Here is a 23425-nt window from a genome sequence, read left to right as displayed (position 1 = left end):
TGAAGAAAAGGCTCAGTTAAGTAGTAATATGAAAACTGCAGAGGAGAAAAGATAAGTGGAATTACATAGAGGAAGATCCCTCAGAGAGTCCAAAATGAAAAACTACAGTTATTACCAGGAAAAAATTGTCGCAGCTTTAGAGTCTGTCCTTTCTTATGTGTATATATGAAACAGCTATATCAGCCATTTTTGAAGCCTTGATCATTGAAAAAAAAAAAAAAAAAACAAAAATCCTACAGCAGATAGGTTGAATATATATATTAAAAAAAAAAACTTTGCCTCTCAGCAGTATTCAGTGTTCTTTTTTAATCATTGTGTACCTAAGTGGAAGACAGTGATTTTTATGTGATCGTTCTGTACTGAAGAGGAACATACTTTAAGTCTGCGTATATGCATCACATGCTTGGACATACTGGGAAAGGAGTTCTAGGTTTGAATTAGCTTAAATGAAGGTCAGTAATTGAACTTGAGTTGGCAATCCAAACTAAAAGCCAAAAGCCAGTACAATTTAAGAACGCATCTCATTTTTGTTGTGTAGATGTATTCTGGAATGTATCATGTAAATACAACAAATAAGTTAAAACTCTAAGTGATTAGTTAAAAGCAGAGTGACACTGATCATATTCCAAAGCAGAATGAACAGACAAGACATTTAAAAAAAATATTAAAATAGGACTGCTTTTGTAGAATATTTTGGATACATAAGTGTTTTTCTTTAAAAAAAAAAAAAAAAAAAAAAAGATTGCAAGCTTTAACTTACATTGTATTTACTAATTTGATTAGCTAGTCTAACGTTCTTTACTGCTTGTATTTTTTCAAATTAAAGATTGTTTAAAAATACCTTTGAGACATTGTAAAGCCTGAGGTCTTAAAACAACTTTTAGGACCTCAGACTTTAGCTGCCGGTGCAGTCTAGTTAGGTACCTGAGGTAAGATAAAATAACGTGATGCAGGATTTTGATCACAATCTTTTCTAGTTGCATCTGGGACAACTGAAGATGTTACTGCCCCAAGCCTGCCCCCAACTGTTCATTATCATTTCCACTAACCAGTCAATGTTTTTGTAAGCGCTCCCTTACTCATTTAAGTCAAAATAAACCAAGATTTTAAAGATCTACTATTTTAAACTTTTTAAACTAACCCTGGCTAATGTTGGCTGAAGTTGACTGGCAAATGATGACACGAGCAGCTGAGTTGGAAAAGTCGTAGACAAGTAGCTGAGCAAACTTAGAGAAGTCTCCTCAGCTGCTGTAACTGTAGTTTATTAAGAATAAAGTGATGTCTGTGAGGTTTTGACCCTGGTTCCACACACACTGCTCTCAGCAGCAATGCCAGCTTAGGCAGCTACACTTCCTTACCACTCACACTCACTCCTATGACACTGCTTGAGTAGGACTGATACAGTTATCTGCGACACCTGAGTTATCGCAGAGAATAAATCCAGGTTAAAATTCTGCTTTATTTAGCATGAGTTTCCACTCACATCATCTCCTTCGTCTGGTTCATCACATGGCTGCCCAAGCAGTTATGCTCGCATTGCCCTGAGACTGCTGTGCAGGCATGGAAAAGAGCAATACGAGAATATGGGTGGTTATGTACTAAATATGACATTGCTGTCCAAAGAGAGGTCAGTGAAACTGCAGCCTCCCATAAGCTGACTGTGTATGTGTACACATACCTCCACTTCATCTGCTGTACTGCTGCATTGTTTGATGAAGTTGTAAACGTTTCTACGATAGCTTTATACAAAGTGTAGAGGAGAAAAATTTAGAAAAGGTTTTGACAACATGTTCAATTACTGCTTACAGGATAAAGAAGTGCGAGCAATCTTCCTTAGGCTATTTGCACAACTTTTCCAAGGATACCGATCATGTCTTCAGCTCATCAGAATTCATGCCGAGCCAGTCATTCATTTCCACAAGGTAAAAGAGAAGCAGCTGTTTATATTTAGTTAGCATTTATTTGTGTTTAGTTGTTCCCATGAGCTTGCATCTTGAACAGATTTTAAAGTTAAAAAAGGTTTCAAGTTATATCTCAGATTTTTACATTTGCTGTTGACATACAAAAGCTTATTTAGACATGATAAGCACACTGTTTTGACACAGCGCTATTTCATTGCAGTGCAGTAGGACTGAATGTAGGGATGTTGATGAAACGTGAAACAAAGTTAGCGTGGTAAGATTTAAAGCAAAGGAAAGTTTGAGGAATAATTAAGATGTTTTGAAAAAATATAGATGCAATTAAAGGAGAATACTTGAAAGTACTTGTTTTTCTACTTCTGTTACTTGTGAGATTTCTAAAATGTGTATATGAAACTTCCCTTTACATCACTCCTGAATTTAGGTATAAAAAGATTTAATTAGAAATAACATGTAGTACTATAAGCTGGTGAAAAATGTTTAGCTGCTAGTACATAGATAGTTGATTGAAATTTTGATAATGATAAAATACATAGATTTCTTTTCTGTCTCTATTGCAGGCGGCCTTCTTGGGCCAGCGAGGCTTGATTGAGAATGACTTCCTCACAAAAGTGCTCAATGGAATGGCATTTGCTGGTTTTGTGTCAGAGAGGGGTCCTCCTTTCAGAGCCTGTGATCTTTTTGATGAGGTGAAAACTGTTGCTGTATTCCCAAGTAAATTTGAAATGTACCTACAACATTTCAGCCTGTGAAGAACTAATTTAAGTTCTTCTATATCTTTACTATTTCATAGAATTTATATAAATCTTTTTAATTCTTGTTCTCTAGTAAGCATACATTTCTAGCCCACTTGCATGAAATCACTTGCCCCGCTCCTATGTCTAAAGTTAAACGTTTGTTTGAGTTATTGTAATTCTGTTACTATAGTCAGGTTTGAAACTTCATAATGCATCATTTGTGCTGATACAGAATTATTTTGAATAATTAAATAATATTCTTAAAAACATTGAAGAAGTAATTGAGGACTATTGAAGACATAGCCAACAGTATAAACTAGAACAAACAGTTTCTCCTCTAAAAAGCATTGCCATATTTATACTGTGGTGCTTTTTATTTGAATGTGCCGTACAAATAGCATTTGGTATTAACTCTGGTAAAGTGTGGCTGAGAAATTTAGCTTTCAGTATTAGAAAGGTTAAAGAAATGTTTTAGGTATGTAAGACTTTCTTGACTGCAAAATCTGGAGATTGAGGTTCATCCCATAGCAGAAGCTTTATAGGAAAGTGAAAATCTTTCATTTTCCAGAGCATGAGGACATAGGAGATTTTTCATTGCCCAGTTCTCTTTGCTTAATTTCAGTTTAAGACTTAACATTTCATAGTTTAAACTGGAAAAAAAATTATTTTTGGTTGAACTATAAACATTTTTATTCTTTTTTTTCTTCCAAGTTGGTAGCCTTTGAAGTTGAAAGGATTAAAGCTGAGGAAGGTAATCCACCAAAAATGATAAAGCATGTTAGAGAACTTGCGGAACAGCTCTTCAAAAATGTAAGTTTGTTATACGTGCTACACTTTAAAGTTGAGATAATACCATTGAAAATTCACTTTATTGCTACTGATCCAGTGTCTGAAAACTGAAATGACTACTTGTGGCAGTCAGCATCTGTATTGTTGCTAACGACTTGGGAACGTTAATTATCAAAAATTTAGTACATGTTTAGGAATTTTAATATTAGTAATTTACCTGTTAACTGCAGCTACTTATCGTACTATTTTCTTAGTTTGTATTCACGTAAGATATTATAAACTGTTACTTCCTCAGCTGCAACCTAGGCCAACTATGTGTCCTTTCCTGCCTCTCAACAATTTTCCATATGAAGCCCTTATGTGCCACTTAGCATAGTGTATACTTCCAGCAGATCTTTCCTACCGTGCAACCCTGCTCATGATTTGTGTGTTCAGCAGGCCCTAACTATTTCACTTCTTATAGGTTGTTTCTTGGAATTGGTAGGTTTCCTAGAATACCATTTCCAGTTTTACTCTTGCATTCCTGAAATAAAGCAACATCTGTCATGCCCTTATACAGTTGAATTACCAATGAGTGCCTTTGTAAAAACTCTTTCACCATTCCATCAGCCTATATAAATATAAATATAAATATATATTTTTGGCATCAACTAATCTCCTTCCCCCTCATACTTCCTGCCATAGTTCAGATTCCAGAGAGTAATACGTACTTTGCAGTCAATCAACACTTTTTAGGTGTGACTTCCCAAAAACTGATTTACAGTAACACTTTTATAAAATAAAAAAAATAAAAAACCACAGTAATTACTAAGTACTGCTAAGTGTTTTTGTTTGTTTATTTTATTTTTGTTTGTTTTAATGAATTACCTTTAAACATTTTGTCAATGTCCATGCAATCTCTGCTTCAGGAAAGATTAAAATCTTTAGTTTAAAAAATCCAAAATTTTGCAACTGGTACATTCAGCAGTCTTTTGTGCCAGTAGATTGTGGATGGAAAAACACCAGTGTATTTCAAGTAACTGGAATGTTTGAATGGTAAGGCATATGGAATGAGGTTAGTCTGGCTTTTAATATTTTCCTTAGTTGCTGAATTTGTGTATATGTCTTTAGACAGATGCAGAGAGCACGCGCGTGCGCACACACACACAAAATCTTTCTCTTTTCCTCCGAGTTCCTAATTTAATAACAGTGACTATATAGCAAAGAGCATTCTCCAAACTCTGGTGGTTCTTCCGGGTTATCATTGCCAGGAGGTATTTTATTTGGGAGTTCCTTGCAACATTCAGGACCTCCATTAGTTTCATTAAAAAGTCAGTGGAAAATTTTGAAGTAATCTAGTCCAGCTCTTTTTGATCAGATGGCAGAGATAAGCGGATTCAAATTTGAGGAAGATATGGCAGGAAAAAAAAATAGGAGTATTGCACTAAAGGTTCTTTTAAAATGAATTTATTTTTTTAAAAGTTTTTGAAATTTTCCTCCAAGAGCTAGGGCTTTAGTGTTATGAGCCTATGATTATTGTGGTACTATCCCATAAATATTGACTAATATGAAGCAGATTATTTGTGCTTTTTAGATTTTTTTTCATATTTTATTAAATATGTTTATTAAAAGTTTTTAGAATTTTAATTTCACATTCTGATTTCACTGAGACCTTGAATAAACGAGAACAGATTTTTGGCTCTAATTGGTCAATGTATCAATTCCAGCAGCAGATCTAAGTCCCATGTTTACCTTCAGAGCATAAAAGGCCTTATGCTACCCAGATATCTCCATTCATTTTCTGAGATTTCCTTGGAAAAACTTTAGTACAGGATTAAGGATCCTTTTAAGTCTAGCCTACAAAGCACAGATGAAGATAAAGGCCTAAACCTGGATTTTGCTTTAGTTTTTGGGCTAGAAACTTGCATGCTGTGCAGTGAAAGTGAAGACTAATTAAGTGAGAGTTTTTAAGTGCTATACTACATTTTTGTTTGGTCTGTACATTCTTGTCTATATTCTTTTTAGTTAAGTGTGTTTATCCTGTGTAAATTCCACTTTCATACACCCTTGTGGTGTTCGAGCAAAGAGGTTGTCCAAGAAATTCTCTTCCTTTTCTGAGAATTTACCACAAACTGATGTCAGTGTTCTCTGGAGGTGTGATGAAGTACAAATAGGTTCATAATATAGGGAAATATATTGAAAATTGCACACCTATATTCAGTGGATGGAAAGACACCAAGGCTGAAAGTTTGCACCTGTGCTGTTACACTTCTAGACCAAATGCCATCCCCACTGAAAGGGCAAAAAAGTCACCGCTCTTTGCTGCAAATCAGAATTGTAAGTATATGTAGAGTTTTGTAGTGATAATATTCCATCAGGTCTAGGCTAGGCTGTGCATCTTGCAAATTTTTAGCTTGATCTTTTTTATCTTCTAGAGAAATTTCTGTTCTCTCACAAAGTGAACACAATTAAACTAATATTATTAGTGGTATGGATTTGTCAATGTAGAATTATTTAAGGACTGTATTTCTGAGAATATTTATTTTTGACTTTCTTCCAAAAAAAAAAAAAAAAAAGTATAACTGTTATTATGAAACTATATTACTCCAAAGAAAATGGAGAACGTTTGTGTTTATTTCTGTTGGATACATAGCCTTTATAGAAAGAAAGAGCCTATAAAGCATAAGCAGCTGTGCATATATGCAACTTTTTAGTCATATTATTTGTTAAAATCCATGTTAAAATTCATTCATTCTAATCTATCTTATGATGAGATTTGTTTATATCATTATGGCTGGATTGCTACTATTACAAGCGATCATCAGTAACTTAGTATATTTAAAAGTCATATTTTCAATAGTTATGCATACAGCTATCCTTGAAATAAAGCACTGTGATGGATAGCGTTGCTTTTAAAATCATGCCTAGAGTCGTCTGATTTAAACTTGCTGAATGGCATATTTTGACATCTTGTTCCACAATTTTGATAGTCGTTATATTGTAGCCGTGACAGACTAGTTATATGTGAGAAACATGGTTTGTTAGGGAGCAGTTATGTTTGTATTATTCTAGCTGGTAAATCTAGAGTAGTTTTTCAACATACATTGCCTTAGTGGTTGAAGACATTACACTTGCATTCCCCATCTGTATGTCATTGCATATAGAGCAGGTATTAGGTATGTGATGTCCAAGAAGACAGTAACTCTTTACATATCTTTCTTCTGGATCTCTCTTCTCCATAAATGGAATGTGAGATAGATGAAATATAATAGGAAAAAGCCAGAAGAGGAGAATAGCTATCACCTCTCCTGAAGTTGTTTTCCCTATCTCTGCCTTGCTCCTACTGGTATCTGCTACTGTCATCCTCACAGCTAGATTTTTGGCTCATTTCTTTAAACTCTCTGCAAAGAATTTGTATGGCTTAGTAGCTTGTTTGTTTTGACTGCTATTTTAAAGTCGAGGCATTTGGTTTCCTTGTTGCCTTGTGCTCCTGTAAATGAAAGTACTAAGCTAGCTCCTGTTTTTGAGTTTTAATGCAAGCTAGTTGTGCTTGTACAACGGAAACCTATTGCATTGAATAGCACTCTTTGGCAATGGTACATACCAGTAATAAGTAATAGCATAGAATCAAGCTGCCTAAGATTGAATTCAAACGTGATGAATAACAACCTGTCATATATGAATGAAGAGGAAAAAAAAAATCCTGTTTTGATTGATTGATCTTCACCGTACTCAGGCCTTGTGAGATGTGATCCTATTAACAGTGGTAGTAGAATCCTTGTGGAAAATTCAGATCTCTGCTGTATTTTGGGAAAGGTAGAACTTGGAGCAAGACAAAAAACAAACAGGAGAGATAATCAACTATTTAAGGAGGATATTATAAGAAATGGTGAATTCTCATAACTTCATATGATATCTTCCTATCTCTTCAGATAAACTCTGGACATCTTTCTGGAAAGTATATTTTAGACAAGTTGAAAACAATGTGGAGAGTGAAATTTAGTTGTTTGTGATACACAGGATCTTTCCAATTACTGAACACCAGGTGCAGAAGATGTGTGTCCACGTAACAGGAACACATTGCACTGACGTTGGGATTGACAGATGCTGAGGGAGCATACATACATACACAGAGAAAGAAGTCAGATATCCCACATATCTGAAGCAGCTCTGTTGTATGGTATAGGACATACTTTGCTACTGTCTTTAGTATTACAGTACTGCATATTAATGTCAAGAACAAGGCAAATACAGTAATTATGTAGTAGCAGATGTAGTAATTGTTTTGGTAAAACAAGTAAGTTAAAGAGTTCTGCAATGTGAAACCGAGATTTTTGGGTTTTTTTATTCTGAAGACCTCCCCAAGAAAACTCAAAAGCAAACGTAAAAGCCTTCTTCAGGGCTACTTATTACATATTCTTTTAAATAAAAAGAAAACAAAGAGCATAAAGAGTGAGTGAGATATGACTGCAGGCAAAAATTTATCTTCACAGTGGAAATTCCTGTGGTCTTTGCAACAACGGAAGACTTTTCTGTCCTTTTAGGAAGCACCAAAATCCTATTTCACAGCTTCATTTTACTTCGCTTATAGCTCGGGCCGTCAATTCCTCTCTTTCATCACTTGTATTAGTCTTTTTCTTTTTTTTGTGCAAACGGTGAGCTATATGAGATATTTATATGGGTCATGTAGAAGATAGAAAATTGGTACCTAATGAAGCCTTAGACCCTTTTTTTTGTAAATGAATTTTCACTTTGAAAACTTCATCAAGATGAGAATATTTCTGGTTACTTGGTGAAGAGGACCTGAATGAATTATATTCTACTTAAATCCCAAATATTCATCAAGTTGCATAAAAGTGACTTAAGAAGTGATTTTCATTTGCTCTCTCTCTTTTTTTGAGTTACTTTGGATGTTGACAGAAATAATTTTATAAAAGCTTTTAATGAGATTGGAAATGTTAAAGTTCATGGATCAAGGCTGATAGGAATTTTGAAAGTGATATTAGCGAGCTGTTAGATATTTTGATTCTTTGGCTTTAGGTGTAACAGATATGCAAAGCATCAACAAAATGGGACCTTTTTTGCCCAACATCCTCTGCCTGCAAAATGAAGAGCTTCTATAGGGTTTTATTACATCTCTGATTTAACACCAGCTGTGAAGTGAAATGAGTTCCTCTGTAATGCAGCCAGTTCCTTGGGGTTTGTTCCTTGTGTTCTGGGATGTGAAGTGGTTGGTGAATGAAATGCTGATATAAAGTAACACATTTGTGTGTCATGTTGTGCTTTTGGATTGCAGGAGAATCCAAACCCTCACATAGCGTTCCAGAAAGTGCCACGGCCTACCGAGGGCTCCCACTTGCGTGTCCATATCCTCCCGTTCCCCCAGATTAACGAGGGCCGGGTTCACGAGCTGATTCAGGAAGGCCTCGCTAGAAATCAGAGCACCCCACCTGCCACTCGGGTGGATAAGAAGTGTGTGGTGCCTGCTGGCCCACCTGTAGGTAGGTTGCACTGTGGGTAGGTTACCCAGTTTATATATTGGTCATCCAAGACAGAGTCCAACCCTGTAACTGACTCAAAAAGTAATGCCCGCCTTTCTAGGGGAGGGAAGATCTGATGACCTAATTAACATGGCTGCAATTTGTTTCTCCCAATTTCTTATTAATGCAGTATTTTTAGTGGTGATAGTAAACTTTAGTTCATAAACTTGAATGTTTCCCTTTGCATTTTTAAAAACATTTTTGCATCAGCTTTTAATGAGAAGTTGAACATCTAGAATGTGACTGGTATAATTAATAAAAACAAAAAAGGATTTGATCTCAGAACTAATACGTTAGATATTTTCTGCTCATCTATGTGTGATGAATATCACCACAGGACAGTTGAACTGGCTGAAAAAATCTTTGAACTGTTCAGGTTTCTCCTTTGACACTTGTAGAAGAGCTATATTACCGGAAAACTGGAGAAAGACCAAACATAATGTCTGTCTCTCAGAAAAAAGGAATATATATCTTTAAACAGCAGATGTAGGCATTGTAGACCAGTCCATTTAATTTTAATAGATATTTAACAATAATTCAGTTTAATCAACAGAAAAATTCTATTCATCCTATTCATACTCATCAGTCTGGATGATGGCATGAACAACTATCTTGCAGGAGTCACGAAGCTGGCAGAGCTTGCAAAGTTATTGAAAGGTCAGCTCAGAATTCAAATCAATTCTGAAAAATTAGAGATCCGGTCTCTGAATTTTGTCCTTTTCTGCTGTTTTTCTGTAAGTGGGGTGCTGTACTTACATAGGAATCATCAACTGAGTAGGCAACAGTTCTTCAGAAATCAACTTGGGGGTTGTAACAGGTCATAGGGCAAACATGAGACAACAATATCAAGCTATTGCAAAAAAAGGCAAACATCTTACTAGGATGTATAAACAGGAGTACAGTCAGTGAACCCCATGGAGAAATCCTTTTGTTGTACTCAGTATGACCTCGACCGGACTGTTTGTATCCATTTTTGGATGCTGGCAGACTGTCTCCATTTTTGGTTCTATTGGAGGGAGTCCAGAAGAAAGCTACAAGAATGACCAGTGGTTTGGGGAACGTGACCTACATGGAAAGAATGAGAGTTGTTTAGACTGAAAAATAGAAGACTGAGAGGACACACAGTAACAGCCTTCAATTACATAAGAGGCTGTTAAAAAGAGGAAGGGAATAATGCATAGTGATGAGAAATAATTGTTGGAATTGCAGCACAGAAGATTCGAGTTATATGTCAGGAAAAACTTTGTAAAATGAGGATAATGAGGCATTTGAATGGATTTCTTGTGAAGCCATGGAGCCTCGGTGATTGCAGAGCTTTGAGAACATGTTAGACAAACATCAGGAGTAACATAAATAGAGTTGATCCTGTCTGGGGACAGCAGGATGAACTAGATGACCTCTTGAGGCCACCTCCAGCCCTATTTCTCTTTGGATTTATATAAGAAGAGAATAAACTCCATTTACCTGCTTTTAATGTTGACTATATCATCAAATTGCATTACCTCTAGAAAATGTAAATGGTATATAGTTCTATTCTATTACCTTTCTTTAAAAATGTTTCCAGGTTAAATGCAATAGAAAAAAAAAAACTTATTTTTATGTCCAAGTTTAGTATTTTTTCGAGGTACAGTTTTTCACACCATCTTCTGTGTCAAAATCCTTAGATATTAGGTGCGCTCATTAGGTGCTACAGGAAGGGCAAGTCTACTTGTATATTCTATTTACTTGATGCTAAATAGAAAAACAGAATGCTAGAACTTCCATTCCGAATTTTCTTGAAAATTCAGAGCAAAACACCACCCTAAGAAAATCTTTAGAACTCCACACACTGGAATCTAGATAAGAGAACCAGCTTGTCCGGTTTTATTCCATGTCACAGAATTCTTAACCTGGCCAGTTTATTTTCAGAATTTTTGTCCTCAAACATATGCACACCGGAATTCCTTAGGGACAAAATAGTGTTCTGCAGCTACATACAAGATTTATTCACTGAGCAACAGGTGTGTGTATTTACATATATATCTTTTTATTTTTCATTTATATATTTTATTAGTATGTTAATGTGATTATATTGAGTTTTAGCAATTGGAACCAAGTTGTGCCTGTATAAGACAAATGGAACAAGTGGTAAAGAGAGTCAACTGCCCTAGTTAAAATTCAGAGCATTATCATCTTCAGGTGGCACAGAAAATCTGAAGACTTCGGATTCTGTGTTCCTTTCTGTATGTGCCTACTTACTGACACTTAACAGAATACTATGGTCACCATGTTAAAAGTTTTTTCATGAAGAACTGACTAGTATTCTTTCGGGCTCTTGCAAAAGATGTTTCACAGGTGTATGTTCTTCTTTTTCTTTGTTAGTTTCCATAATGGAAAAAGGAAGTACAGTTTTCAACAGTGCTCAAAGGCTGGAAGTTGTTAGAAACTGCATCTCATTCATTTTTGAAAACAAATTTTTGGAGACTGAAAAGGTAATAAACAAGATGTTAACTTTTCCAAACAAGCATCCACTTCTTTTAGTGAGCCAGTGGTGACTGGCACCTTTTCACAAATTCCATTTACAAGTCTTGTCTTTCTAAAGCTAATGATTGTTTTTAGTCATTTACATGAATAAAGTAAGCAATAAAACTAATTATTTAAATGCAATACCATCTGTAATATGCAGCTAATACATTTGAAAACCTATTTGCAATACTAAATGGGTGTATTGATGCTCTCTTTGCTTAATTGTATTACTATTATACATAGTGTGTTCCACTGATATTTTTTAAAGGAATGTGTATTGCTCTAACAGTGTTAATCATGAGGAATGTGAACAAAAGACAGACATAGTCACTTCACTGTCAGCTAGTGCTCTTTTGAAATTTTTGGTGAAAATAATTTTACTGTTTTCAAAAAGCAATAATTTGACAGAACACAGAGGTAAATGTAAATACTTGGCATGCCCATTTTTAGTAAAATGTGCTAGTGAGTTATCCATGGTGTTCTTACTTTTTCGCATTACGATATCGTCAGTTTTTATAGATTGCAGTTTTTGAAGTTTTCAGTTATTGATTGTAGAGCATATCAGTATACAAAAGTATGCTGTAATATGCTAAGGAAAAAAATTGAAAAAAGCCCAAACCAGAACTTTACTTACTCCTTCTCCCCTCCTCGCCCCCCCACCCCCACCCCACCCCTTACGTTTAAGGGATAGATAAAAAGATTTAATTTAATTTGGTGGAATAAACCAGACCATGTAATACTCAGGAATAGATTTTAAGATTGAACTGGGAATGGATTTAAAATCTACTAGTCTCATGACCTACTGTAAGTGTAAATGGCATATACTCAAGCTTAATTCTGCATATGAAAATGATTGTAAAGTTATTTTAAGAAATTCTTAGATTTCTCAGAAGGGTATTAGGTATATATCTCTGAGGTTGTGCCATTCAAAATAGAAAAGTAGCATATTTTGATTTACAAGATACATTGTGGAAGCACTGTTACCACGCCACTGTGAACATATGGGAAAAATCCTAATAAAACGTGTAGCTTTTCACAGTTTTGATATGTGTGTAAAACAGTAGCTTTTAACCTCTTTCAGCTTGTGGGCACCTAGAAATTTTCAATAATGCTTGTGGTCCTCCTGCATAGCAGATTTGTCTTTTGACAATAGGCGACCTTTTCTTAATTATCTTTTGCTGCCCATTGAATATAATCTAAAATGAAACAATTGAAAACAACTAATGTAGCACTTACCACATCTTTATAGGATTGGTATAACAATTTTTTGGATGTTGATTTAGGATCAGCTGTAACAGTCTTGGGGCCTCAGTGCTATGAGTGATATGCTTCTTCTAAAACCATTTATCATACACTGCTTATCAGAAAACATGCTAGCTGGTCTTGATATGCTAACTTGAGACTTGGCCAGGTTTATACAGACAGAATACATACTTTCATGCTCAGTGATCCATTTATGCATTCATGTCCATTCAATGCCTCTCTGTATTTGAGTGTTTTCATTGAGGTATGTAGGTGAGAAATACTGTTTAATACATTTGAAAAAAAAAGAGAAAAAATTAATACTTAATGGCTGATTAGCTTGAGTCCATTATGTTAAGTTTTGATATTCAAGCTATGAAGTCATTCAGGTATATACTTTATTAGAATGTCATTTTCTTGATAAAGAATTAATAATATTGAGTACTTTGATATCATTTCATTTTGTTTTAATGAGGTTGGGTTTTCTTGTTTCTAGACACTGCCTGCTGCTCTGAGAGCCCTAAAAGGAAAGGCAGCTCGGCACTGCCTGACACAGGAATTAGGCCTGCACGTTAAACAAAATCGAGCAATACTGGACCATCAGCAGTTTGACTACATAGTACGAATGATGAACTGTGCTTTACAGGTACAGTATGTAAGGATTTTGTTCTTTTTGGTTGTTTCCAAGTCCTTCCACAAAACTCCTGGGTTATAATAAGCCAAAAATTGTTTGTAGTGATACAGAGAAGCAAAATAATTGAGTTGTAGGATATTGTACTACAGTGATCTAGTAGATACTACCTGGCAGGATTTAAGACCTTCTGTAGTTGGAAGGATAAAGGACAGAATGCCCAGGTCTGCGCAGATCTGCTTGATCTTTTAAAAGCAGAAAGAAAATTATGATCTGTTATAAATAATTCAGATTTAATTTAGTTTTGGTAACTATTGAAGTGATTTATCTTAATAGCTTTTAAGTATTCTTTTATGTTGAATGGATGTTAACTTTTCTAGGGATTTCCACCTATAAGCTTCTGAAATGTGTATTACCACTGCTCAATTAAACAAAATGTAAGTTTATCCTGTTTTGTAGAAGTACAAACAGAACTCAAGAAAAAAGAGCAGTGCCTGCTTTTATGATTCTTAGTTTGTCAGAGGCTCTCTGAAGGAGTTTTCAGTTTACATACTACGTTATTCTACTGATAAATTAAAAAAAAATTTATGATAAGTAAACATCAACATCTGGTAGCAGCTACCCATGGGAGTAAAAAATATGTATGACTTCTTTTGACATTCGGAGGAGAACTGAAGATATCTGTGACACTGCGTTTCTCTGCCTAAAATCATGACACACAGAATATTGCACCTGCTATGTATTCTGAGCACAGAAATCCTTTTTCGAATAAGAACCCAGAATCATCTAAACGTGCCACAAATTTTAATCGTACACTGGTGATTGTTCCCAGAAAAAAATCTAGAGATGTTTATAGAGAATAGGAAGGAAATACGAGCCCCTTTTGTTTACCATATTTGAGTACGAAAGAGATTGCAGAAGAAAATGAGGAATTTCCTTTATTGAGGAAAAAAATGTTGGCATCACATTTTAATAAAGCAATAAAATCCAGTTTTCCTCTTGGAGAGGAATTGATGCTTTCTTGACAATGATTTGAAGGCTCAAGGAGGACCTTGATGTTCATGCAGATGAGTAGGTCTAAAGTCATACAGAAGGAAAATAAAATGACTTATTTTTCTCAGTAAAGCCAGCAAACATGGCTCAAATCATGCAGAGGAAACAAATGTGTGGAGTACAGAGGTGCAGTTTTTACCCTTTTTTTTACCCCCAAATACTTCCTTTGTATCTTTGAAAATGTAAAATGGAAATTTCCATTTCTCAGTAGTAAGCTCAGCCAGTATGAAAGCATCTGAACTCCTGACACTGGGCAGCTAGTTACAAGAAAGTATTCAGTACAATTACTTTTATGACATATGGAATTATTTATTAAGATAAAAGCATGATTTGTAACTTGTCTGTGTACTTTCTCAATGGGTTTATTTGGAACAATGTGTAAATTACGACGTTTTGGAGCTTCCCTGTGTCAGTTAAAGGCAAAAATACAGTATAACAGTTGTGATGCTACAAGAACTTTTTAAGTGAGTTTGCCTTTGCTGCAGTAGAGCTCAGCAAGTCAACATTTTGCTAGAGAGACATTAATTCTGTTAGCTGCAGGTCATGAGATCAAGCAATTTAAACAGTATCTGTTTAAAAAGATACAAAAATCTAATTTAAGAAATACGATCTTACCAAAGATGTATTTGAGATTTAAGGAAATACCACATTAATTATGATGACATTTTTTTAGAAGAGTTAGATTACAGTATTACTTTAAGACCGCACTGAACTATTGGAACTGTAGAAACTGCCTTGCTCCATCTTTATGCTGTCATACATCTTGTCACAGATTTTTTTCTTAACCTCACTGCATGTTTCCATTGGTTTCTATAAGATACCAACCTAAATGTTCTTGTGGCCAGGACACACATAACAGCCAATATAAAAAGCTGAGAGGAAGGGAGAGCCCCAGGAGCAGGTCACAGGTTGGCGAGAGCACTGGCTTTCTGCTCTACATTGTGGGCTGAGCTGGAACGTGTGTGCAGCAGGGCCCAGAATGATGGATTTCCCTTGGAAATACCAGCCTTACCAACCTCTCCTGGCTCACTTTCTCATGCAGGTATGAAATCTGATGCTCCCCTTTCAGCCACCAAGCCTCTGCTACTGGACACATGACTTGTTTGCAAACCGCATGTATTTCTAGAGATACAGGTTGACTATTCCTGAAAATTTCTTTTGAAGAAGAGACTGTAGTGTTGGCATTTATTCAATCTTTGTCTTACTGTGCACAGTGCCACATATTTCAAAATCAGAAAGATGACATTTTACAAGTTTATTAGATCTCTCCTTTACTGTTCAAAGATTTTCCTGTTTGCTTGGTGTCAGGGTTTTTTTCTTTTGTTAAAGTTTGTTCTGATATTTTACTTCGGTCCCCAAAAATGAAAGTCAGATGCTTTCTTCAGACCTGCTATATGTTCTGTATATTGCTTGGTAGATGACAAGTGGTATGTTAACACAGTGCTAGTAATAATCCACCATATATGTTGCTACCAGTCTCATTATCTCTTTTCTGAAATGTCTATCAGCATAGTATATGAAAGTAGATTAAGGAAGAGGAATAAAATATTCATACCGCTGCTTCAAGTTAATAGCTGCATTTTTAAATTGAAAAATTATACTTGGGATATATTTCCTCAACTGTCCAATCTCTGGCCATTTTGCAACTGCAAGGGGCAGGAGAAGCATTTCACGGATTTTGCCAGAGGTGGCAAAACTTGGGCTTCTCCAGATCTGTGATGTTTGTCAGTTTGAGCCTCTCAGTTAGTGTGGCTTTCCTTTGCAAGATTCTTCTTTAGCCTTTTTAAAGTTTGAAGGTAGCAGGCAGGACCTCAATGCAGATTTTTGTTAGGCCTGCGGTATATAGAATAGTACAGTAGAGTTTCATGTTAATCTGCCTTATTTAGCAGGTAGGCAGTTACATGTAGTAGACTATAGGTAGCTTTACAAATACAGTTAAGGTAAGGCACGATGCAATAGGTCAGTAGTGAAGTGTTAAAAACAGTTTACTGTTTCTGTTTCTCTGGGAAGCACTGACAATCTGCTGCTTGCCGAAATACAAATGAAATAAATATTTTTGGTCATTCCTAGTAGTAGGAAGTCCAAAAGGACATGGAGATTATATATCTCATTGATTAAAGCAGATGTCTTCTGATGAGGCTATTACTGCAATTAAATCCCCAATTATTGCTTTTATCTGTCCTACCAGTCGTCATGGACTGGCCACTGCTTAAGACTGTTCTTTTCATTCCCTGAGTAAGAATTTTTTCCCCTGACAAATCATGAACTTTGATAAGCTTCTAAAGCAACTTCCAGTACAGTACCTATGATAGCAAAAGGGAAGTATTATGTTCTATGTTACTTAGGTTATTTAGCTAAATTACCGTTACAGGCCATCTACAGTACTGTAAAAATAATGTACTAATTCACAGTTTATTCATACAGATAGCACTGTACTGTGAAAAACATGCAAGTATTTCTTTGGAAACAATTTCAATTGTGTTTGCTTTCTGCTGCTGTGGTTACTTGCATGCACAAGTATATATATGCAATATGTATATGCAATTCCATGTAAAATTCTATTTACAATGTCTTTCTTTTAAATTTTCTGTAACAAAATGTTTTTCTTTGACCTTTAAGAAAAGGTGACCAATACTTAATTATTTTACCACTAAAAATGGCATTTCTTACCAGAGGAACACATTTTATTTCATAATTATATTTACAGCAACACATTTTATTTTTAACTACTAATTAAGAAATAATAGAAAAAACTATGTCAAGGCTGAATTTGCATACTTCTCATTAACTCTTTTCAAAGAAACAGCATGAATTGTCCAAGTTTTCAGTTGGAGAAAACCAAGTTTGTTTTGTTTGTTTGTTTGTTTGTTTGTTTTCCTGAAAACCAGGTTTTCAGTTGTCTCTCTCTCTTTTCCACGCCTCTGATTTACTCTGGCAGCATCAAGTGAACTAACTCTCTATCTGCTGAACATAGCAGCACTTACTTTGATAAAACAATAGAGACAAAAAAGAGCCTGAAAATTATACGTTCTCCCACTGTATAGCTGGAGAGTACTTGATGATCACAATTAATAATTTTATATTAAAAAGATATTATTATTAATTTGCATGAAGTACTGAACAATAACAATGAGGATTTCCTGATTTCCTGATTTCCTTCCCCCCCCCGCTTTACTGGAGGAAAAAATTCTCTTCACCTATATAGGGGTCATGAACTAGCTTCCTTTGGTAGTTGGAATAGATAAAAATTTTCATAAAAAAAAAAAAACTCACAAAGCTAAATGATGCAATACAACACCTGCCTGTGTGAGATGGTGTCCCATAATATTGACATAACTGTGTATTAATACCGTACTTTAGCAAATATGTGTCAAATCTGAAAACATTTGTGCCCCAATTGCCTGAGAGCTTAATCTAAATATGATTAGATTCTAGGGGGAGTAAAGTGCATAAAACTGTCTTAAGTATATAAATATTTTCAAAATTCTGGCCCTTAAGTATAAGAAAAGGGGTAAGGTCTCATAGCGATATGGTTTAATCTGACAACCTCTGAGTCAGCAATGCTATCTTAGATCCTGGCTTGCTCCAGTGTCACATCTATGTGAATACACATCTGCTAAACTAGCATATCTGAGAAGTTTCTTTAGCAGTAGGCAAGCTGTTACCATTTAAGCACTTTAGATAATGTCTAATACATTTTAAGGCTTTTTGTAGTAGCAGTCATTAGATATTAAAAGTACTGCTCTTAATGCTTTTGTTCGTTTGTCATCCAATTTTAGTTGGAGTATACTGAGTATATTTAGAGTATACAGTATAAAAAACAACTGCAGGATGTCTTAGTAGCAGCCAGAGTAAAATTAAAAACTTAACTTGCGTTAGATTAGATCGAGGGTCCGTCTGGGCCAGCAACTTTTCTCCAGCCGTGGCTAAAAGCATATGATAGATAATATGGATTAATTTTGCCTCTAGAAGTTCTCTTGCAACCCTTCTGTATCACTTTGGTATAATATGGGCTGCTTTTTAGCGCTTATCATTGCCTGCTTTGGAAAAAGCTTTCACATACCAGATAATAACCTGGCCTTCTACAAACAATGTTAAATTCATTTTTCTTATGCAAATATCTTTGGTAATCTATTCTGCCACCAGATAAAGTTTAAAAGTTGTCAGTCAGTTCTCAGAATTCAGTCTTTTGAGAACACTGTCCAGTAACAAGAAAGACTTTATTACCCCCGGGAGTAATACCATGTGTGTATCATGTGATTCAAATTCTTGGCAGTATAAAGGTTAAATTAACCAGCATTTCTCATATTTTATGTTGCAAACTGTGTTGTCAAACGTCTTTATTTTGGAAGGTTGTAACAGGTCTCTTTCAGTCATTTTTTTTATGGCTTGCTTTTTGTTACTCAATTTGACTTGTGTTCCTGGAAGCAGAGACTCTCAGAAGTGACGTTTGAACAGCAGCAATATTAGAAAATATTTTAAGGTATTTTAAAGCATGGAAAATATATGATGAAGAGAAATCATGGGAGTTTTACAGGGCCACACTTATTTCTGTTACCATTGTTTGCAAAAATGGGAAAAAAACAAATGAAGAACAAAAATCTTAGAAAATAATTATGAAGAATCAAATACTGATTAAGAAAATAATTAAATGTTGATAAAATGAGATCTCTCGTAAGTTGGGCATGATTACTCATCAGTTCTTAACAATTTAATCTTTTTCATCATATTAGATGTAATCATGGTTTTATTTAAGTGAGCCAAAGAGGATTTCAGTGTTTAAGGCTCTTTCTTGATACCTCCAAGTTTAATTCCGTATTGTACTGCAGATTTTTTCTGTGACAATGGGCATGTCACATAGTTTCTCTGATCCTTCATTTCCTAGAAGAAATGCATACAGTAGAAATGAGAGATTTTTTCCGTATTGCTGACTTCTCAGGAGTCCACCTGTTATGTTCTATATCTCATAAAAGAAATCTGCTCTTTCTGAAGCTGTCTGATGAAGCTTTCGGAAGCTGTCTCTTCCCTAAGAAATTGCAGGATATCTGAATATCAGAGCGTATAGTTGAATGGTTGAACCAATAGTGTTCATATAACTTTTCTAGGGCAGAAAAGTAGAGTGCACTTTAAAAAGATTGTATTGCTGATCTGTTTTTATTTTTCCTTTCTTTGCTCTTATCCCATCTCATGGGACGCCCACGTAGCCCATGAAGAATCCATTCATATGTGTCTTTGTACTAAATACAGAAAATATGGTTTATTTCTTTATGGGATTGCCCATATATATATTCATAAAGTAGGTAGGTATAAACGTGGTGCTGTTACTCATTGTAGCAGAATTTTCAGCTTTTTTACTACGTTTAGAAGGCTTGTCCACAGTTACCTGCTCTGCGGGTATCAAGGGAGATAACCATCTTGACATAGTAGTAGCTGTTCTTCTTCTGGGCCAGGACTCTCCCTGTAGAAACGATGGCATCCGAAAAATTCCCTTTTGTATAACTCACTAAGATTTGCTTCCGTAGTGATCTCCCCATAGAGGTGTCCACCTACTTCTCTTTGTGTCCAGACAAACAAGGTGGTTGTCTCAAGCTGCATTTAACTGCCTTAGTGGTTTTAGTAAAGAATGTTTTTGTCTGATAACGACACAGCAGAAAACCCACAGTTCTTTTCACGCTGGCACTGTGCCAGCACAGCAGTGTCCAGAAGAGAGTTTGTATGTGGCAGGGCAGTTACTAAATTACTATTTGCCTGGAGGCTTCTGACACCTACTTCTGGTAATGTGACTTGGGACTTCTTGTGACTCCTGTTTGAAGTTACCTTCTGTGTGATTTAGTAATTACTATTAAAGGAAAAGAGAATAATTATCAGTAATAAGAGTTTGTGAAATGTGTTGTCCATATATGCATCTGCCTTCAGCCTTCTTCCCTCTCCTCTTCTGACTAGAACGCATTTAGTTCACGCAGTTCCTGCTCCCCTATATTTATAATTATATGCATGTACATAATCATGAGGCACAAGGGTGGTAGAGACATATCTATAAATATACATACATATATATAACATGCATATATGTCTATATAATTATGCAGACATATATAGGCACAGATAGTGTCTATAATACCTAATACCTCTATGTTCATAGATATAAACTCAGTAGGAATGTAGAAGCTAAAATAATCTCCAAGTTCCAGTATGATCAAAGAAGGATATTCTTAGTGTGAGTGTGTAGCTAGAATATGTATCTTGAAGAGCACTAGTTGCAGAAAGGCTTCCCCTCCCCCCCCATCTTTCCCTCAGTTCTTGTCAGTAGTATGAAAAGGCATCAAAAGTGTCAAAGAATACAAATCATAAATATGACAGCATCCCTCTTTCTGTTGATCCTTCTGCCATAGATATAACTTGCTTTCCTTGACTGTGGGTTTTTGGGATATCAGTTGTCTTCATTATGTTTGTATGCAGTTACAGTAGATACCAGTCTTTTTCAGGATCCTGGTCCACTTCAAAGCAAACGTCAAATGATGTTGGGTTATTGTTATTAATATAAGAATAAACCACATAATTTTTTTTCTAAGCTTACAGTTACTGTAGCAAATGAATATTGAGGAACACTACAGAACACAAAAAAGGAATAGATATTAAGGGGTGGTGTATATCTATATATACTTATATGTGCACTACAGAGTAAGTATTGCAACAATACTGAAAAAAATAAGGCCTTGAAACAACAACAAAAAATTATGTTAGGAGCTATGATGGTCCTGAGGAGTTTGTACCAGGCAGACACGTGTTGACATTAGAAAAGGAAAAATGTAAAAGAATTTAAGAAAAAATTGTTTACATGGAAGTACTTACAGCTTCATGACTAGGTGAGACAGTGTTCACAGAGCTGTACAAGCATTTTTGAAAAAATATATAGGATACGGTATTCAAATTGTAGACAGCTTGTCTGTGTCTTGGTTTCACTGAGTCTGGTCAGGTCGTATCTGGCTTGCGGATAGATAAATAAAAATGTGGTACACTTCTGGATATAAACTTAAGCACTAGAGCATCAGAATGCCTAATAAGCATGATACACTGGGTAACCCACTTACAGAAATAATGTGACAAGTACAAACTCGTCAGACTCAGATCTCTGAAACATTAGTTTACAAGTTTTTATTCTTAATGGACTTATTTCATTGGCCCATTTCATTGGTTCAGTCCTCCAATATTTACTGTTAACGTAGGGCATGCCTAACATATGTTCACTCACACGTATGTATCTTATTGAAACCATGTAGCTTCTTGGACCATTGACATGGTAGGCTGTGACCGCTCTCAAGTGTCATTACTGTTAATTCTATCATTGTGGTTGCCAAGCATTCCTAATACCTCTATGTTCTAAATATTTTTGGTCATTTTGATGAAAAGCAGACATGTGCGTGTGTGCTACTCACTGTCATAAATAAAATAACTCTGGTTTAGGAATTGTGTTGTACTGCTGTGTAGTAACCCTGTAGCCTGTCCATGAAAGAGATGGACTGATGAAAGGTAGGAAAAACAAAAATAAGATCTTTGTGATGTGAAAAGATAGGCATTTTGTTAATAGGATAAGTTACATGAAACTAGTAACTTCTCTTTTCACAAATCTTATATTAATAAGAATTTAGAAAACATTTTTTATTTTTGATGGTATGTATGTATATATAACATTTCAGTGTGGGTATGCAATTCAGTGTAGATTGTGTGCATCGCTTTAAGGCACTTGTGCATGCACATAGCAATCTGTATTGAGTGTAGTTTTATTGTATTCAATAAGTAATAAAATATGATACAGTATTGGTGTACTGTGCTATACCTAGTCAGGGAATGCGCTTTTGTGACCGCCTGTATGCATGTGTGTGTATGTAGTTTTACTCCAACGAAAATGAAGAGCAAGAGTTTGGCTGTCTCACTATGGGCTTCCCAACCTGCACATCACTCTTTAGGTAACTATTAAACAGAGGAGCTGAAAGGGCATGCTTTACTCTGTGAGAAAGGGCAGAGTGTGCGCCCCTGATCATTGATGGTACTTACCAGAAGAAACATTAGACCGTTTTGTTGTTTCTGTAGAAAGGAATTTTGTAAAGTTTTTTATTTCTAAATCTTTTTTACTCTGCAGGAATTAGCATCAAAAACGTAGCATGATGGCTGTGAGATCATAAAAGTATTTTATTTATTTTTCACATACTGTCGTTTCTGAAACAGAACATTGAAATATATTCAGTCTTCTAATCATTTGGTTGCTATAATGTTTGTGTAACCTTTGGTTTAAACAATTGAAATCTTGGCAGTTTGTATTCAAAAATTCAAGCATGATGTTGAGATAAATACCGTAAAATAAAGCCGAGTTCTGGCTTTTGTCAATATTTTGTGTAAACTTTCGCAAATGCATTAATATGACAAAAGTAAAATAATGGACACATGTGGCATTTTAGAATGATTTTCAAGGAAAAAAGCATAAGAAGAATGAATTTCTTTGAAATAAGGGACCCACCTCCACTGTTAGATAAACATAAAGTATGCAATGTTTTAGAACAAAAAATAGAAAACAAAGGTGCAAACAGATGAACATTTGACATTCTACATATGTTGTAAAAATTTCTTACAGCTGTTGACATAGATTTTCATTATCATAGTCCAGATTTATGATTTTTAGGAATTGCTTTTTGGGATGCATAGGGAAATATCATGGAAAAAAACTATAGTGAAAATTACTCTGTTAATATCATCTCTCCAACTCCCCTCCTCCATACCTACACACACGATTCTTACCAGATTGGCAAGCTTTGATGTGTAGTGATGCAACACTGCATACCAAAATTTTTTAAAAGAATACTGTTTTTTAAATACCATTTAAAAAAAGAAAAGGAATATACAATTTCCTTACTTCTAAACTTCAAAACTCCATCTAGGAGGAATTAAGTTTTAATTGCATGTATAACATTTTTAAATGTCATGATATTTGTAAGTATACAAATTGAATTAATTTTCAATCTAGATTATTTGATT

At 35.2% G+C, this 23425-nt stretch overlaps 1 protein-coding gene across 20 annotated transcripts in view; it reads left to right on the top strand.

Annotated features, from left to right (window-relative positions):
* Positions 1 to 23425, top strand: part of SBF2 (SET binding factor 2) — a 286083-nt gene that overhangs the window by 163253 nt on the left and 99405 nt on the right. For all 20 annotated transcript variants that reach the window (XM_068945065.1, XM_068945055.1, XM_068945054.1 and 17 more), the window contains 6 exons: positions 1809 to 1922; positions 2480 to 2608; positions 3368 to 3466; positions 8721 to 8925; positions 11326 to 11435; positions 13208 to 13357. In XM_068945065.1, coding sequence (XP_068801166.1) covers positions 1809 to 1922; positions 2480 to 2608; positions 3368 to 3466; positions 8721 to 8925; positions 11326 to 11435; positions 13208 to 13357 — 807 coding nt within the window. The remainder of the gene's footprint in view (positions 1 to 1808; positions 1923 to 2479; positions 2609 to 3367; positions 3467 to 8720; positions 8926 to 11325; positions 11436 to 13207; positions 13358 to 23425) is intronic.

Source organism: Struthio camelus, chromosome 5, assembly GCF_040807025.1.
Source record: "Struthio camelus isolate bStrCam1 chromosome 5, bStrCam1.hap1, whole genome shotgun sequence".
NCBI lineage: Eukaryota > Metazoa > Chordata > Aves > Struthioniformes > Struthionidae > Struthio > Struthio camelus.
The sequence above is the reverse complement of the archived record's forward strand: the minus strand, read 5'-3'. Positions and strand labels throughout refer to the sequence as shown.